General features: G+C 51.9%; 2 protein-coding genes across 2 annotated transcripts in view; one reads left to right on the top strand and one right to left on the bottom strand.

Annotated features, from left to right (window-relative positions):
• The window catches only part of MAP4 (microtubule associated protein 4), a 241,347-nt gene that overhangs the window by 54,619 nt on the left and 171,902 nt on the right, over nt 1-14,826 (bottom strand).
• On the top strand, nt 6,450-11,852 carry LOC104911310 (SWI/SNF complex subunit SMARCC1-like). Its single transcript, XM_010712216.3, has 4 exons — nt 6,450-6,601; nt 8,046-8,160; nt 8,999-9,153; nt 11,679-11,852. Exons 1-4 carry the CDS (start codon nt 6,512-6,514, stop codon nt 11,835-11,837), a joined length of 519 nt encoding a protein of 172 aa, XP_010710518.2. The 5' UTR covers nt 6,450-6,511; the 3' UTR covers nt 11,838-11,852.

Raw genomic sequence — 14,826 nt, 5'->3', positions numbered from 1 at the left:
GCTGTGTGCAGGTCGCCAACCAGCAGCCCAGGCTGCCCAGAGCCACATCCAGCCTGGCCTTGAATGCCTGCAGGGATGGGGCATCCACAGCCTCAACCTGTTCCAGTGCTCATGCTTCTGCTCTGAGAGATGTGATGCACTGTGTTGGCCCTCCTGCAGCGCTGGGAGGTCACTCAGTTTGCTGGGAACCTCCAGATTCCTCACCAAGGAGGTGTGTGTGCAATTAGTGCAGGACTAATGAAACCTTTCCCAGCTCTAACACCAACCAGAGGGGTACCTCTATTCATCTAGATGAGCCACTGAAGATGGAGCTCAGCAGTGGAGGAGCAATGGGGTCGGTCCACGCTGCAGCTCCTATGGACACATTGCACACCCAAAACACAAAGCAAAACCTGCATGACTCAGATCCCTGGCCTCACAGCAAGCTGTCTCACCCAGCTGTGAATGGCAGAGCAGGGCACCCAGCCAGCACAGAGCACTGCTGATGCTGAGCAGAGCGGACGTTTCCAGGCTTGTCGGGAACCTTCCACGGCTCCGGCGCATGCAGAGCGCAGTGACGGCGCTGCGGGGCACTGCTGCAGTCATGGCCTCGTTCTTGTTTTGGTTTTAGGAAAAATACAGACAGCACTGAACGTCTGACCTTGGAACACACAGAAGGGCTGCACTGAGCTCTGCGGTCGCAGAATCATAGAACCATCACGGCTGGAGAAGAGCCCCGAGATCCCCACGCCCAGCCCCAGCCCACCCCACCGTGCCCACTGCCCACATCCCCACAGCTCCTCAGCATCTCCAGGGACCCCCCCACCCCCTGGGCAGCTGTGCCAGCACCCGACTGCTCTTTGGGAGTGGGAATTGTCCCTAACATCCAACCTGGCCCTCTGCTGCCGCAACGTCAGGCCGCTCCTCTCATCCTATCCCCTACCCAGGAGCAGAGGCCGACCCCCCTCACCACCACCTCCTTGCAGGACTTACAGGGAGCGATAAGGTCACCCCCGAGCCCCGCTGCTCCACGCTGACCCACCCCACACCCTCAGCCGCTCCCCCAGCACGGTGCTGCAGACCCCCACGCCCCGCTCCCCTCTCTGCACACACTGCAGGCCCCCCGTGAGGGTCCCAGCCCTGAGCACAGCGCTGCGCTGCAGCCCCACCACTGCCACGCAGAGGGACGGTCGCCTCCTGCTCTGCTGCCAGCACTGCTGCTCACACAGCCGGGATGCTGTTGGCCTCCTTGGCCCCTGGGCACCGCTGGCTCACGGTCAGCACAGCATCAACCAACACCCCCAGGTCCATTTCCCCCACACAGCCTGCAGTGCTGCCCGGGGTGCTGTGAGTGAAGCACAGGACCTGGCACGCAGACTCACTGAACCTCTTGTTGCACCCACAGCACTGAGTGCTCCCCTGAGTGCAATGCACACCCAGCAGGCTGCCAGCACACCCACAGGTGCAGCACTGGGGCACTCATGACCAACAGCCCGGTTTTGTCCCTCCTGCATCCCTTCTGGTTTTCCAGGCAGCAACCTTCAGGCACAGGTCAGCTCACAGTGAGCAGGGCTGCCTGCCTGGCTGCTTTCTGCTGAATCCCCTTAGAGCTGATGAATCCTGAGCTCAGCCCTTTCACAACCAACACAACACAGCTCTTTTAGCATCCTTCCTTCTGTAGGGCTGGGCAGCAAACAGCACATCTTCACCAGCTGCTCCTGAACTGGGCAGCTGCACTCTGGGGCCTGGAAACTGCTTCCCATTCGTGGTGAATCTCAGCCCAGATCTACAGCAGAATGCAGTGTGGCAATGGAGATTTCTCCTCTCATACTTCAGCAGTTATTCTGCTTGTGAGATTGACAGTGATCATCCCTTAAAACCTTGCAGAACCGTTCTTGTATGAGTGACACTTGGAAAGACAAACTGTTTGCATCACTGGAAACCAGAATGGCGCTGATGTAACAGACTGGACGTCACAGATTCTCCAAACAAAGCAAGCAGGGAAGATTTGACTGAGCCAAGAGCAAAATATTTTTATCTGCAGTCAGGGGAAACGTTAGAGAACCTGGAGACAGAAGGAAATGACATAAAGGTAAATAAAGCACTGGCCAGGCCATGGCCACAGGAGGATTACCTGCTGGAGGAGCACGATGGGCAGCCAGAGCTTGGAGGTCAAGAACCCAGAATAAGTCGTGCTTAACGTTTCTTTTGTAATGGGAGAGATTGGGAAGGGCTCTGATGAAGTGACAGATAAAGTCAGCATGCAGCATTAGGATGGCAGCCGGGAAGGACTCAGTGATTTCCACGATCAGAACAGCAGACGTGAGAAAGTTTGACGTTATGAAATTCAATGTTATGCAAGGGAGGAAACAGAGCTCAACAGGAGCTGAAGGAGAAGCAGAGGGGCTCCTGACCACGAGCACTGAGCTGTGACTGATGAAAGCAGATGAGAGCGCAGAGCCCAGCAGGGAGGGCCGCCTGTTGGGGAATGGGAGCACTAAAACAACAGGGCTGCTCCTGCAAACACACAGCACAGCTCCAGCACACACCATCCAACAGCACAGAGCCCTGGGAGTGGAAGCAAGCAGCAAGAAATGGAGGCAGTGGAATTCCAAAGCCCCAAAGTTGCCTATCTTCCAGCTAATCCCAGAACCAGCGTGAGGGGGCTGAGGATGGGGGAACCTCGGGGTCCTTCTGGTCCCCCCACACCCCAGCAGGGCCACCCAGAGCGGGGGCACAGCCCCACAGCCAGGGCTGGGAGATCCCCAAGGAGGAGAGCCCTGTGCAGGGCTGCAGCACCCAGCTGGACCAGTGCAGGTGACGTTTGGTGGTGGCTAGTGGGTAGTGATAGGACTAGAGGGAATGGTTTTAAACTGAGCCAGGGGAGGTTTAGGTTGGGTATTAATTAGGAGGAAGTTTTTCAGCCAGAGGGTGGTGAGGCACTGGAACAGGTTGCCCAAGGAGGCTGTGGATGCCCCATCCCTGCAGGCATCCAAGGCCAGGCTGGATGTGGCTCTGGGCAGCCTGGGCTGCTGGTTGGTGACCTGCACACAGCAGGGGGTTGGGACTGGATGATCTTTGAGGTCCTTTTCAGCCCAGGCCATTCTATGATCCAATGACTCCATGATCTGGTGCATTCACACTGCTGTGGACATGAGCTGTGTCCCGGATGAGTGCAGGACGTGTCACGGTGGTCTCACAAAGCAGTTCCCCATTGGACAGGGCCTGGGCCTGCAGGCAGACTGCAAGGAGATCGCACCTGAGCTGACTTCAGAAGGGCTGATCTCCAGCAACGAGGTTCCATGCTCCATCTTTTTAGTGAGTCATCCTGGCCTCCCCTGCCCTGCACTCCTCCCACTCAGCAATATTTGCCTAAAAATGTCATTTCAGATCACAGGGTTTGGTCGCTGCTTTGTCTCTAAGCTGTGTGCCATAGCTGTGGTTGAGGCCATGGCAGCACAGTGCTGCTGGGGTGATCACAGAATCACAGAATGGCCAGGGTTGGAAGAGACCTCAAGGATCACGAAGCTCCAACTCCCTGCCACATGCAGGGCCACCAAGCTCCACATTTAATGCCAGCCCAGGCTGCCCAGGGCCCCATCCAACCTGGCCTTGAACACCTCCAGGGATGGACGGGGCATCCACAGCCTCTCTGGGCAGCTGTTCCAGCACCTCCCCACTGTCTCTGTAAAGAATTTCTCCCTGATGTCCAACCTAAATCTCCCTCCCTCAACTTAAAGCCATTTCCCTTCATCCTGCAGTTATCAACCCTTTCAAAGAGTTGATTCCCCTCCCCTCTGTAGGCTCCCTTTAGGTATAGAAATAGGTGATGCTGCACCTGGGCAGGCAGAGGTGACAGCACAACACCACAACACAAGAACAATACTTCCAGCACGACAATATTTTGTAACCAACATAAATAATGAAGATCCCTCCATGACAAAGCAGAAGCATCTCCTCAGCCCTCATCATCCCCCCCATCTCAGATGCTGTGCTCACCTGAGCGGCGATCAGCCCGTACTGCAGGCAGTGATGAGCTGCCTGTTCTCTGCTATCCCAGCAGCTTTGCCTTTTCTGCCCTGATGCACAATTCCATTCTACAGCCACACGTCTTCAGCTGGCACTGGGAGATGTTAAACACAAATTGCTGTGCAATTAGGGCACAGAACGCGGCGTCCCATCAAGAGCGCAGCCACTTCCAGCCCCTCTGCTCTGCCAAGGCCCATTAAGGCCACGCATTGCACAGCTCCCAGCAGTGGTGATCCCTGCTGGCTCCCAACACCCTGTGCTGCTCTATGGCCAACCTGTGCCCACTGCAGCACCCCACAGCTCACCACCCAGCTTCACCATCAGTTACCAGGCACTGCATGGAATCCCAGAAGTTGGAAACGCCTCTGAAAGCACCACGTTCAACCATCAGCCCATCTTAGCTCACAGAATCTCAGAACCATCCAGGCTGGAGAAGAGCTCTGAGATCCCAAACACAACACAACCCACCCCGCTGTTCCCACTGTTCCCACTGTCCCCAGTGCCACATCCCACGGCTCTGGAACACCCCAGGATGGTGAGCCCCACTCTCTGGGCAGCTGTGCCAGTGCCCAAATGCTCTTTGGAGAAGAAACTGTTCCCAATATCCACTTTGATTTCCCTCTGGAGACCAAAGCCGGCCAAGAGCCACCGAACATTCTAAGTTACAATCTGCACAGAAAGGACTCCCGCAGAATTAAGTGCCATCATTTAATCCTATGGCTGTCTCTGAGGAAAGCACCAATCCTCTTAATGCAGGAGCTGCTACAGCCCGGCACACGGGAGCAGCAGAAGGCAGCACGGCCAGCAGGAGCCTTCAGCATCTCAGGAAGACAGATGAACCTGCAGGGCATGGAAAAGCTCATGCCAAAGCCATGCAAAGGACGCCCAGCTCCTAAGCAGTCCTCTCCACTAAGCAGCTTACTGGGCCCATCCCGTGGTTATCCCAGCTGCACTCAGCACCACTGAAACGCTGCGGTAACAACAGACGCAGCACAGCATTGCATCAAAGTGCACAATGTAGTCAGCCTTACCTGACCTTCAGGGATGGGAGAAGGTCATGGAGCTCTGGGCTGGCAGTGAGCTGCATGGGAGCTGGGATGGGAGAGGTTTCCTTCCCCAGCTTAGTATCCATGCCTCTTCCCGAACTGCCCCAAAGTAGGATAAAACCCCACTCTATCAGGTATTGCAAACACGAAAAGAGACCAGAAGAGAACTGGCACAGGTTGTGCAGTGAGGCTGTGGATGCCCCTCCCTGGCAGCACTGCAGGCCAGGCTGGATGGGGCTGTGAGCAGCTGCTCTGCTGGGAGGTGTCCCTGCCTGTAGCAGGGCTTGGAACGGCATGATCTTAAAGGTCCCCTCCAACCCCAACCATCGTATGGTTCTAACTTGGATCACTTCACTGATCCAACCTGCAGGACAAAGCCACAGGTACTGCTGTCAGTACAGCTGGGGAGGAAGTGGGAGAAGGAAGGAGCATGGTCAGGGTGGGAGAGATGTCCAGAACATCCATCACAGGACGCCTTTTGGACTGTATTCTCTGACTTGAGCATCATTATTATTCAATTCTGATTCACTGGGCTCCTTACATTGATGTAGTGAGGTGGAGGTCGGCCTCTTCCCGGCTAACAGCAATAGAACAAGAGGTAATGGCTTCAGGATCACCAGGGGAGGGTCAGGTTGGATATGGAGAACAATTATTTCCCCTGAGAGTGGTCAGTGCTGGCACAGCTGCCCAGGGAATGCGGGGTCACCATCCCAGGGGTGTTCAGAGCTGTGGGGATGTGGGCATGGAGGGGTGGGTGGGGATCTCAGGGGTCTTCTCCAACCTGAATGCTTCTGTAATTCTGTCTGTACGGCACGTGAAATGCCAGCAAATCCCACTGTATTGTCTGCGAGGCATCAAGTGCTGGCGCAGGCAGTAATGAGGTATTGCTTAGCACAGAATTGTGGCATCTGCAGGATGGAATTTAAATCTTCAGCTGACCTGCAGCCCCGGAGAGTGCTGCTGGATGGGCCGTGCATCAAAAGCAGCTCAGGGGATCCGGTGCTGAGGAGGAATTACAAGTCTGGCAGCTCCGTAATTGAGGTTAATCATGTAACTGACAACCATCTACAGAACCAAATTGGCTGTATTGGGGAAAACATTGTATAATGCTGTGACTTAGCAGTGGGAATTACTGTGTGACTCCAGCACTGTGGAGCTGCGTGTTAAACTCTTCTTTATGTCGCTAAAATTGGTAGAGCTGAGTGTTTCCCCCTCTGTGGGTAAGCTGGGTGTATCAGCAGAGCACAGATAATGCCATGGTTCGTCCTGCTCGGTGGGCTGAAAAGAAAACCTGTTACATTTACATCTGCAAGTAAACTTGGTTTTTAAACCAAGATTAATGTAAGAGGCTTTGTGTCCTCCAGGATTTCAGTGCTGCGTGGCTTTCCTTATAAGCCGTCATCAGTACGGAACAGAAAATTGAGTTAATTCTGAAATGAGCGTAATGAACGAATGTTATGACAATTCTAAATACTTTATTTGTGTTCTCAGATGGAGCCGAAGAAGAAAAAATGGAAACAGAGACAGATGGGCAGCAGCCTGAGAAGGTAAACTCAGCTCAGCATATGGCTCTGATGAGGCACTTCTGACACTCACAAACCCGAATTACTGCATTCTGAAATGCCTGATGAGAAGGGGGTAGGAGTGTGCTGGTCAGTCCTGTGAGAGCAGTGCTCCCCAGCAATTTGCAGTCCCCACTCCACTTGTAATGAGTGGTCTGGTCTTCAGTCATTGCCACGTTTCTTTTGCCAGCATCTTGTTTCCTAGTCCTGAGAAAAGGAGGTTGGGGCTGGGAAGCAGTCAGTATCAAATGAATCGTGGAGACTTCAGCTGCAGAAGGACACTGGTTTGCTATTGTTCAGGGCTTGTAGTGGTCTAAGGCAGGAGTTGCTTTGAAGTCTTGCCCTGGAAAAGTCCGTCTCGTGGCAAATTGCCTTTCCCAGAGTTGAATGCAGCTTTTGGCTCTGTCAGGATCAGAGGGGTGAGGGCTTCCTGGGAACCGGTGAGTTGTTTGGGTTCCTTGCAGTGCTTGGCAACCATGACTGAGTGGAGCTGAGCAGACAACCTGAATAATGATTAACTGCTGTTGGAACTCTCCAATGACAATGGGAGCAAAATGCTTGTTCAATCTGTGTGCATCTCTGCAGCTCTGGGTGCTGCTTTGGGAGCTGTTCCATCCCCTGCGTGTGGGAAATGAGGTTGGGCTCAATGGAGGTCTGTGTAGCTGGTCAGCAAAACCAGCAAAACTCCTTTTTGCAGGAAATCTCCAAGGGGAAAATGATACTTGCAGTCTTAAGCATGAAGCTGCTGCTGATTTCATTGATGCTATCTTAAGGTGCCCAGATTTAAATTATTTCCCTTCCTTTTTGCAAACATTGCTCTCTCCCACCCATTCCTGGGCAGAAACACGTAATTCAGCCGTGGCATTTGGTCCCACAGGTCACTGCTGTGGTTACAGTTCCTCACAATTTGGAGATAACATGAGGGTAGATGAATGCATCCAAGGCCAGGCTGGATGTGGCTCTGGGCAGCCTGGGCTGCTGGTTGGTGACCTGCACACAGCAGGGGGTTGGACTGGATGAGCACTGTGCTCCTTTGCAACCCAGGCCATCCTATGGTTCTGTGGTTCATCCTATGGTTCTATGAATGCTGCACGTGCTGTTAACATAACAAACACTGGACAGGGTGTGAGGTGGGCCCACATCCACGTGGGGACAGCAGGGAGCAGAACAGGTGCTCACCTGCCATGGTTCTGTAGGATGTCACATCCCATCAGGTGGAGAGCTCAGCCTGGGCTGCTGGAGCTGATGCTGCAGTTACTGGCTTTATTCAGGTCGTTGTTACGAGTGTCAAAATGGGCTTAAGCAGGAGTCAGCCTTTAAAATTTAATCCTCCTTTATGATTGTGAATTAATTTGAAAGCTGTAAACCAAGTCAACAGTGAATGCCTTATACAGCTCTCGTTCTCCAAACAATCCTTCATCCCATTTAGGTTGAAAGCAAAGCAGAGAGTGAAATTGAGGAAGGTGATAAAGTACAAGAAGGAGAAAATGAGAGGAATCCAGAAAAGGAACAAGAAAGTGAAGCGACTGCAGACCCCAAACCAGGTAATGGTCCCCAGCTGTTCCTCAAGCTGTGCTAGCTTTAATAGCCTTCCTCTAAAGTGTTGGAAGGGACTGTAAACTCAACTGTGCAGAAGTATTTCCTCCTGCACATCAGGCTGCTTCGTGCTTCAGTAGTAAATATTCTGGTTTAATTTTGCTGCAAAGCTCAGGCACTGAATTCTTCCTTGAACTCATTTTAGAGCTCAGCTGAGCCTTCTTTCACGGTGTGTTGTGACTGGGTGAAGAAATTACAGTTGGAGAGTGAGCATAGGTCAAAATTCTTTTCTTCTGCCTGTATTACACTCCATCTGATCACACAAAGAAATGGGGCTGCCCACTTCTACACTTAGAAATTAACTCGGTGGGGTGATTTCCCCATGAGGTGCTGCAAAGTCTTTATTTTGGTGGGCTGCTCCTCCACGGGATGTTCCTCTTGTTATTTAACACATTCTTTTTACCTGGTGGATGTACTGCTCTTACCTGGGGCTTACAGCCAGCATGTTGGCACCAGGAAGAGTGAGATGCGTTGGAATTCATACAGGAAGGAGGGGTGGTAATGGAGTTGGTCTGGAAATGCAGCTAGAAGAGGTCTGGTGGAAGCACACTGATGGCAGAAAAGGGATAAACAGGATGGAAACTGAAAATGTTTGTTGGATCAGATCCTTTTAAACTGATGGTGTCCCCTGTTCTGCACTCGGATGGGCGGCAGCAGTAACGTAGGACTGGTGGTGTGTGGGTGAATGGGTTTGTTTGACTCAGAGCAGGGCAATTCCTGTCCTGGCACCATGCTGCTAACAAAGGGGGAATGCACGTAACGAACTTGGCCACAAATCTCTTGCAGAAGAAAAGGAGGCAGAAGAGAACAAGGAGAACGTTGATGCAAGCAAAGACAAAGAAATGGAGGCTGGGAAGAAGAAAGTGGAACACGAGATCTCGGAAGGAAACGTAGCTACAGCTGCAGCTGCTGCTCTCGCCTCAGCTGCCACCAAAGCAAAGGTTTGTTCTGCACACAGATCCACTGCTTGGTTTGCAGTTCACATTAGGTCTCTTTTTAAAATGGTCTTTTGTTCCAGAGCTGTAGAATTTCGTGTTCTGATCTCTAATACCTTGCAAGGCCACAGATGATTTCTTCTGCTTTGATTTCTTCTGCTCGGCCTCATCAGTGAAGCTGTGTAACGTAATTCAGGTGCTGCTCGTGCCTTTATGAAGTCAGTGAGCATCCCTGAGAAAGAGCTCTAACACTTGGCATCCTTTGAAAGGACTTCCCCCTGCTCAGTGGCTCTCTGGTTGTGGTGCTGATGGCACACAGCTGGGAAGCAGCACCCTGACGTTGCCTTTGTGCTGTGCCATTATGACCCCTTGCTGGGAACAAGGAGGTGATGTGCTCAGGTGCAGTGGTGCAGTGGTTTTTATGGGCAGCTCGATGAAACCTGAGCAAAGAGGTGCTGCTTTCTGCTCACAGCGTGCTTTTGGCCATCATTCGTCTCCTGTTTGTTTGTCTGCAGTCCCTTAACGAGCTGTGCTTTGAATCGCTGTCCTGTCTGGTAGCTCTTACACCCCATAATTACCAATTGCATGCTCTCCTTTGTTCGTTCTCTTTTTGCAGGAACCAGAACCTTTGCTTCTTTCACAATATCATTTTCAGTGTCTGTTTTCTTTTCACGTGGTTTCTGTCTGCCTTCCTTCTGCATCACATCTGCACCCACGCTGCTTCCAGTCCCAAGCCCTTCCACCTGGATGGCACAGGGATAACCCACTGCTGCCTCATCAGCCTTGCAGGTGTTTCCAGCCGTGCTTTGCTTTAAAGCATGGAGTTGAATCTCTGTTTGATGGAAATCTTTGTTCTCCAAATCAAAACGATATCCCACTTGCCTCCCTTAGGTGCTAATGAGTGCTGAAGGGACAAGGGACTCAGCTAATGGTGGTTTTCATTATGATAATACTGATATTCCCAAAGAATTCTAGCTTTACATTACAGGAAATAATATGTTTTAATTAGAGTGCTCATGCTTCAGAGTAGAGTTCGGATGCAGCAGGGATTTCTCCTTCCAGCTGCATTTAAAAACCCAGTGTTAAGGCTCTTGCTGAGCTGTGTCTTGTCTGAGGGTAATTCAGTTCTTCATGTTAAGACTTGGCCATGTGAAGAGCTGTTACAAAGTTGTTCTTGATTTGGTATCAGAGGAATATTGCAGTTATAAGGAGAACCAGGGGTTAGAGGTAAGTTGTCCTGTCTGGGGAGTGATGTCCAGTGAATGTGAGCATTTAGGGGAGAGCCTCCTGTCACAGGATTGAGTTGGAGGGGATGGGCTGCCCTGCTGCAAGCAGGGACACCTGCAGCTCCATTGGGTGCTCAGAGCCCCTCACGGCCTCCCTCAGGGGGATCAGGGGAGGAAATATGATGAGAAAACCCCCTTGGGTTGGGATAAGGCAGGGGGATCATCACCACTTACTGTCAGGCAAAACAGACCCAGCCACAGGTGGTGAATCACGGAGGATCAGACACACAGAGTCATAGAATGGTTGGGGTTGGAGGGGACCTTTAAGATCATGCAGTTCCAACCCCCTGCTACAGGCAGGGACACCTCCAGCAGAGCAGCTGCTCACAGCCCCATCCAGGCTGGCCTGCAGTGCTGCCAGGGAGGGGGAAGATTCTCTTTTCTTTACACTTAGAGAGGTCTCCCAACTTTCTAGCTTGTGACTGTAGACATCTTTTACCTGACTTTTTGCTAACAGTGTAATTATTAAAATTACATCAAGCCAGGCAAAATGTCCATCAGAGGCTTTGTGTCCCAACCGTGGGAGTTTTGTCACTGACTTTTATTGCAGATCTTTTTGTTTCACTGAAGCCCACTCACTGGCACTGCTCTGATGCCATGCAGAAATGCAGTGCCCATTCTGAGCATGGCTTCATTTGGAGCTGTAAGCTGTTAATGAGAGCTGGTGGAAGGCGTTGTGAGTCTGTGTGCCTCTCCCACCTGGAGATGTGCAGCATTACATGGGCTGTCTCATGCCATGTATGAAGCTCTGTGTCTCCCATCTCAGGTGCCTGTCTGTGTGTCTGTCACAGCCTTTCAGGGGGTCTGTGCATTTTCCTGCCTGTTCTGTTTGGCACTGTGTACACACAGCTTTGCAGCCTGGTTGTAAAAAGAAACTGGATGGGACTGTTTTGAGTTTCTTTTCATAGACAAGCTCTGCCCCATCCTGGGGCTGAACTGCTGCAGCAAGAGGTCGTATGGCTTCATAGTGAGGTGCTCCCCTGTTTGCATCTCCCCTGGGCATGCCCTGTCCAGAATGTTGGATTGCTAATGAGTAATGAGCAACCACAGTGCTGTCTGTGTTACAACCAGGCACCTATTTAAAAGCTTGGTAGAATTCTGAAGGCTTCTGATTCTGAGCATAAAGTTGATAATCTGGTGTCCTGATTTCTGTCCAGACACAGAACAGAATGGCTATAGCTAAGTGCAGGTGTGGCTGGTAACTATGAAATGCAATTAAAGCAGAGCTCTGTGTTTTATTCTCAGCACCTAGCAGCAGTGGAAGAAAGAAAAATCAAGTCCCTGGTTGCACTCCTGGTGGAAACGCAGATGAAGAAGCTGGAGATAAAGCTTCGCCATTTCGAGGAGCTGGAAACCATTATGGACCGAGAGAAAGAGGCAGTAAGTAATGGGATGCTGATCTGAAATGGGGCTCAGTACAAACAAGACTTCGTGTGTGCTAACAGCAGCTGCAGCTTTGCTCCCCATTGTGCAGCAATTTCTACCCCAGCTGGAATTTGTTGTTCCCCTGTGCTGTGCTGTTTGGGCCCTCCCTGTTATGCAGAATCTTCCCTTTACCAGAAGCAGCAAACTGGGGACATCGTAGATTTGCTTCCTAACTGTTATTTGTGCCATGTGAGCTTTGTGCAGGCCTTGTGACCTGGCTGATAGCTGACATAAGCACAGCTGCTTCCTGGAAAGAGAATGCAGTGATGGACACCTGGCTTCCCCAGAGGGTTGGGGAGCCAGTGCTGTCTGCCTTCTCTTCCTGATCTGCTCTGGAGGTTTGGTTTTAAGTGTGCACCTCCTGTTTTTGGAGGTTATCCTTGGAAGAATCCTCCAGGTGAGATGCCATCCAGCTGCTTGTTGTAGGGAGAGATTTGTGTGAGCTGGGGAGGGCAGCAGCAGCTGCAGCACAGGGAAGCGGCGATGTCAGATGAGAAGAGGGGACTGCTGGTAGCAGCCATGGATGTGTCATAGAGTGATAGAATGGCCTGGGTTGCAAAGGACCACGATGCTCATCTCATTCCAACCCCCTGCTGTGTGCAGGTCACCAACCAGCAGCCCAGGCTGCCCAGAGCCACATCCAGCCTGGCCTTGGATGCCTGCAGGGATGGGGCATCCACAGCCTCCTTGGGCAACCTGTTCCAGTGCCTCACCACCCTCTGCATGAAAAACTTCCTCCTCAGATCCAACCTAAACCTCCCCTGGCTCAGTTTCAAACCATTCCCCCTTGTCCTACCACTATCTACCCTCAGCCAGCACTTTCAGGACGCTGTTCATGGAACTGAGAAACACTGACAGCAGTCAATGCACCCATCCAACAGACATCCACTTCTCTGCAGAGTTCTGCTGTTACTCACTGACATCATCAAACAAAGACCTGAAACCAGTGTGATCCCTTCCCTACGGCTGGGGCTCCATCCGCTGCTCAGGATGCATCTCCTGGGTCAGAGGAATCAAGGCAGAAATTGGAATTAATGTTTGATGACCTCTATTTGGATGTGGCCCCTGGACGTGGCTCTGGGCAGCCTGCTCTGCTGGTTGGTGACCTGCACACAGCAGGGGGTTGGAAATAGATGAGCACTGTGGTCCTTCACAACCCAGGCCATTCTAGGATTCATTCAATGACTGCACACTTTCCTTCCCATTGTACCTCCATGGGCTTTTGCTGGAGCAGTTCCTCCCCAGCTATTACAAAGCTGACCCAAAGCTGCACTGTAACCAGAGAGGTCCGTGTGTGTTTTTCTCTTACCTTGCTCGTTCTGTCAATAGGCAATTGCTCTAGATGTGCTGAAGATATTGGCTGGTCATTCTAGGAGTTGTCACGTTTGCCCTGCCATGTGAGTTTAATGGAATTTACATCCTGGCCGTGGCATTAATCACGCTGATGGGGTTTGACAAGCTGTGGTCTGTGTTGCAGCAGAATGTCAGCAGGATTGGCTGGATTGCTCAGCATCCTCCACCACCTCGGTGCAGTGTCTGCCCCGACACTGATTGGCAGTGCTGGAAATGGACCTAACTATTCTGAAAAGGTTCTCCCTAGCTTTATTTGGGGATGTGTTCTATTAGTGACAGAGGTTTTCCACTTCGAGGCATGTGACATTTTCCTTCTTAAAAATGTGCATACAGATTTTTTCCTCCTTGGCTTTCTGGCAGCTAAATGTGGTCTTTTCACCTGTCACTGTGGATATTGGGTGGAACAATTAAAGCAAAAAGCCCTTAGTGCTGTTGCACGCTGTGCAGATGCCCTTGTTTGCTGCTGTGTTACAGCAAAGATAAGTGTTGGAAGAAATGTGTGCTGCAGACTGCGCAGTGGAAGGTGATGGGCAAAACAAATTGACTCAGTGTTTAAGCTGAAGCAATTTCAGTGCTGCCAACTCTGATTGTGTGCAGTGGGGATCCTGTTGGTGGGAGCCTCGTTGACCCAGAATTTATAATCACACACGAATGCTTTTCTTCACCATTTCTGTACGGGGAGGAGTTATTTTCTGAAGAAGCAATTGCCATACAGATATTGTATGAGCATACATATATACAAAGTGCCTGTAAGAGTGCCTCCAATGGTGAATCACTTTGCAGCAGCACCGAAATGTGTTGCCACAACCCTGAGAGCTGTGAGGAGAGTTGTGCCCATGGCTGTGTGCCTGAATGTGAGCTGTAAGGACTGGGGTTATGGGGGAGCTGAGCTGTGTGTGCTCGTGCTGCTGGGCTGCCCTGCTTTGCTCCCACAGGTCCTGCAGCACACAGAAGCAGACTGCTGGGACTTTCCCACTGCGAAGTGTGCTGGTACCAATTGCCTTTATTCTGCTCCAGCCTTCCACTGGCAGTCTGCAGTCCTGTGCTGAGCTCCTGGCCAAGGAAGGACCTGGAGGTCCTGGTGGATGAAAAACTGACCATGAACCAGCAGTGTGCTCTTGTAGCTCGGAAAGCCAATGGTGTCCTGGGCTCCATCGGCAGAGGGGTGGCCAGCAGGGACAGGGAGGTGGTTGTCCCTCTCTGCTCTGCCCTCATGGAGCCTCATCTGCAGTGCTGCATCCAGGTCTGGGGCACCCAGTACAATAAAGACAGGGAGCTGTTGGAGAGGGTCCAGAGGAGCCACAAAGATGAGCAGGGGCTGCAGCAGCTCCCTCCAAAGCCAGGCTGAGGGAGCTGGGCTTGTTCAGCATGGAGAAGAGAAGCTGCGGGGTGACCTCAGTGCAGCCTGCAGGACCTCAAGGGAGCCTTAAACAGGAGGGGAGTCAGCTCTTGGAAAGGGGAGAGAACAGCAGGACAGGGGAATTGTTGGAAGGTGAGGGAGGGCAGATTTCAGTTGGATGTGAGGGGGAAGTTGTTTGGTGTGAGAGTGGGAGGTGCTGGAACAGCTGCCCAGAGAGGCTGTGGATCCCCGTCCATCCCTGGAGGTGTTCAAGGC

The sequence above is a fragment of the Meleagris gallopavo genome, chromosome 6, assembly GCF_000146605.3.
Source record: "Meleagris gallopavo isolate NT-WF06-2002-E0010 breed Aviagen turkey brand Nicholas breeding stock chromosome 6, Turkey_5.1, whole genome shotgun sequence".
Classification (NCBI taxonomy): domain Eukaryota; kingdom Metazoa; phylum Chordata; class Aves; order Galliformes; family Phasianidae; genus Meleagris; species Meleagris gallopavo.
The sequence above is the reverse complement of the archived record's forward strand: the minus strand, read 5'-3'. Positions and strand labels throughout refer to the sequence as shown.